General features: G+C 36.2%; 1 protein-coding gene across 1 annotated transcript in view; it reads right to left on the bottom strand.

Moving 5' to 3' along the window:
* The window catches only part of LOC106874098 (uncharacterized), a 41960-nt gene that overhangs the window by 7050 nt on the left and 30493 nt on the right, over nt 1–4417 (bottom strand). Inside the window, exon 2 of the mRNA XM_014921703.2 lies at nt 1991–2191. Coding sequence (XP_014777189.1) covers nt 1991–2191 — 201 coding nt within the window. The remainder of the gene's footprint in view (nt 1–1990; nt 2192–4417) is intronic.

Raw genomic sequence — 4417 nt, 5'->3', positions numbered from 1 at the left:
ACACACACACACACACACACACACACACACACACACACACACACACACACACACACACATTTACACATACCTGTATGCATATACACTTACATACTGCCTCTATTCAAATACCTTCCACTATCTTCAAGCAAATAACTCATCACTTTGTAAACCAATCTAAGTGATTTAAAACCATAGCTTAATTAAAAATATTACAAAAATACTCACTTTACTCAAAATTTCTATCGATACATGCCTCCAACTTACTTTGTTTTACTCTTTTTTTACTCTTTTACTTGTTTCAGTCATTTGACCGCGGCCATGCTGGAGCACCGCCTTTATAGTCGAGCAAATCAACCCCAAAGCATAGTCTTTGTAAGCATAGTACTTATCCTATCGGTCCCTTTTGCCGAACCGCTAAGTTACGGGGATGAAAACACACTAGCATCGGTTGCCAAGCGATGTTGGGAGGACAAACAGACACACAAACATATACACACACATACAAATATATATATATGATAATACAAATGATATCTGAGCATATGCATATATACATATATGTACATACCTACATGTACATGTATATCCGGGTACAGGACGTTAAAAAAACGTGGACAAAAAAGGAACGGGGACATAAACAAAGCGCACATATACGACGGGCTTCTTCCAGTTTCCGTCTACCAAATCCACTCACACGGCTTTGGTCGGCCCGAGGCTATAGTAGAAGACACTTGCCCAAGGTGCCACGCAGTGGGACTGAACTTATCGAGAAATGAAAGACTCTCTTTATTTCAAACTAGTCAGTTCTGCTATCAACTACAAATCCTTCCAGTACACACCTATAGTATGAGATATCCTATACACATATACATATAATCTTACCCCTTTTTTTTCACAGTCTGACGAATTGTAAGAAGAAAGTGACAGTAACTTAATTACATGTATGTATGTATGTATGTATGTATGTATGTATGTATGTATGTATGTATGTATGGAAAACAAACCTCACCCAGCTATTCTGATTATATGTCTGTGCACACGATTGAATGTGGTGTGTGCCAGAGGGTTTGCAAATCCAATGGGGGTCTTGAAAGACATGTTAGCATCCACAATGAGCAGAACTTACTTGCGGGTATTGGTAGTGCAAATCAGAGGTGCAATCTGTGTGGGTGTTTTTTCAAAACACTGTCTGGTTTAAAAAGCCACATCAGACGCCATGAAAGGGCTAAGGTGTAGGTGCAGGAGGTGGTCAAACTCTGTTTAAGGAGTAGACAACCACCATGTATGTATGTATGTATGTATGTATGTATGTATGTATGTATGTATGTATGTATATTTCTTCTATTTTTGTCCATAGATATCATCTTTTTCTTTGATATTGAAAGAGATATCTATATTTGTAGGGCAGCTAACCTCTATAATGGTACATTCCTTTGTCATAATTCAGATTTATTTCAAGAAAGAGTTTTATTTCAAGATATTTCAATAGAGAAAGAGCCGGTTTCTAACCTAGATCCAAGGCTCCTTCATCGGAATTTCAACATCAACAACAGGGTATTTTTGTCTGTCTGTCTGTCTGTCTGTCTGCCTGCCTGTCTGACTGCCTGTCTGCCTGCCTGTCTGTCTGTCTGTCTGTCTGTCTGTCTGTCTGTCTGTCTGTCTGTCTGTATGCATGTATACGTGAAGATTCGTATGCTTTGTTTTATGTATGTCTTCTCATGCATATTACTTGCATATCTAGACGTGCTCATATATAATTAAATGATAAACTTCTGGAAAGTTTTACAAATTTTTACATTTCCAGTGATGGCTTGGATCTGTAGTCTTCGAATCAACTATCTCCTTTCTTGTTTTGAGATGTATGTATGTATGTATGTATGTATGTATGTATGTATGTATGCATGCATGCATGCATGTGTGTATGTCTGTGTGTGGGCGCGTGCGTGTGTGCGCGCGCATGCGTGTGTGCACGCATGTGTGAATATAAAAAGTACCTTTCTTTACTAACCCTTCGTAATTTTTTCAGCGACATACCGCCGTTCATATTCACTTTCAGTGAACAACAGATGAAGTCCAGCATCTTCACATTTCTTTTTGGCAGAATGGTAAGGCAGCAGTTTTCTCGACGAGTTGAATACATAATAGCAAGTATGAGTTGTTTTATCGAAGAGTATTTGATCAGCCACCTTCATCTTATCACAATTCGTATCTGCAATAATAATAAGTATTTTTTGTTATACAAGCTATAAAAACGAGCGGTAGATTAGTAATATTTGATGAAGCAACTGACAAAATAGCTTGCAATATTCGGCGTGAATTTACCAACATGCAGCCTTCTTAACTTACTAAACTTCATGAACACCTTGACCATAACATTTTGACAACACAAAACTCACTTATGACTACAATCCATCCGTTACATTTACCAACCATTATAAGTTAATTACCTACCAGTGATCTCATATGAAATCGCTTAAAAATTACAAATTTCGTAATTATCTGTCAATATTTACATATATCTATTAAGTATATTTCTCTGATATTCAAATGAGGTTTGCTAATTTTCCGCCCAATATCTCGCTTATTTCTATTTAAAATGTTATTTTGAAATTTTATTTTGATCATACCAACGTGTTTCTAAGGTTGTTTTATGCTAGAAATCAAAGTTTCATAAAAAAATTCCAGTTAATAGAATTATGGGAGGTAATGGGTTAAATCCACAACATTGCCCCCAAAATATTGTCACTTTGTGCCAGTTTTTGGAATTAGGTGGACTTGCATATAATATAGAATTATTCCTCCTTTCACTAAATATTTTAACATTTTGAAGAGAAAAAAATGATAGAATAAGAACGTAATGAACAACAAAGTGTATTGGTAAGATTTGAACTAAACAAAGACCTATTACCAAATAACATCCAGTCTGTTTGATGCTTTTCTCATTCAGCCATTTAGCCGCCCACAAAAACAAGAAAATTGATTCTTCACAACATAGGCACAGAGCCACGAAATCGGTTGTATTTTACTTGCACTTTATATTATTGATCGGGAAGTATTTCTCAACCATTTTTCTTACCTACCTTTCATTCCTATTTTTCTTATTTACTTATTTTACTCTGATGGAGTCTCCTAACCATTCAGTGTTAAAAATCCCATTATATTTTTATAATTAAATATCATTAGGAATTGTATAAATAATTATTAAAATATTTCATCGATTGTAGAAGTAGAATCAATTTATTGCAGATATATTTTAATAACAAAATCTCATATGGACCCCCCACCAAGGGCCATATGGTTTCTGGTTTCGAACCACTGATTTAGGAGAACGACCTCAGCATTTAATCCATCCATCATCCTCTTATTTTGTCACTCCTCTAAAACAATGATATTTCAATAAGTAATGTTTTATAACTACTAAATCCGCATATCATATTCGTGTCAGAATTAGTCAAAACAGTAAATATCTATTTACACCAAGTCTTACGAAACTGGAGAGAACAAGAAATTTTGTTTTTAGTTGATGGGATACGAATCGTCCATTTTTTTTTCGACGAGTAAATAAATATTTTGAAACCGTGTCAATTTGTCTAGTTGCGTGCAACTGTCAAAGGAATGAAAATCTGGGATGAACGTCCGATTTATTGAAAGAACAGAAACATCATGCATTCCCAACAGCTCAACAGATAGTCAACAACCACTAAGTTAACATCAACAAGCCAACAAGTTGTGCTTATAACTATCTAAGTCAACCCTGTCCTCACCAATATTTATATAAATGACAGTATATTTACAAGAATTCAATGAACGAGACTAGCTGTGGTCTGCATCAACAGGAGTTGACTGAGTAAAACTTTAGAAATAATACATTTCTAAATCTCTCAGAGAGATTTATGCAGTGGTGATACGATGAAGTAGTTGTATGCTGTCAACTTAATATGACAGTCCCCTGAAGGGAATAATACTACTGTCGGTTAGATCTAGGAAGCTGCACCGCTTCCTGTCGGCCTTGACACATTTCCTGTGTCCTTATGTTTACAAGGGGGAGACTCAGAAAGACTCAGAAACATGTCTCTGGATGCAGGCTTAGCTGGGTGGAGGTGCTTGTCTCCCCCTTGTAAACATAAGGACACAGGAAATGTGTCAAGGCCGACAGGAAGCGATGCAGCTTCCTAGGTCTAACCAACAGTAGTATTATTCCCTTCAGGGGACTGTCACATTGAGTAAAACTTATTTATATATGTTAGCAAATATCACAGTTTAGAGAGATCAGATTTTAGCTGTAAGAGTTGGGGCATTGCAATATCGCTTAAATAGAATTTTAGTCGAACTTATCGACCTCAGTAATTATTATTTCTCTGTAAAGCCTGGTGCTTATTCTTATTTCTTTATTGCCCACAAGGGGCTAGACATAGAGAGGACAAACAAGGACAGA

This window comes from Octopus bimaculoides, chromosome 5 (genome assembly GCF_001194135.2).
Source record: "Octopus bimaculoides isolate UCB-OBI-ISO-001 chromosome 5, ASM119413v2, whole genome shotgun sequence".
Lineage (NCBI taxonomy): Eukaryota > Metazoa > Mollusca > Cephalopoda > Octopoda > Octopodidae > Octopus > Octopus bimaculoides.
This window is presented reverse-complemented; position numbering and strand designations above follow the sequence as displayed.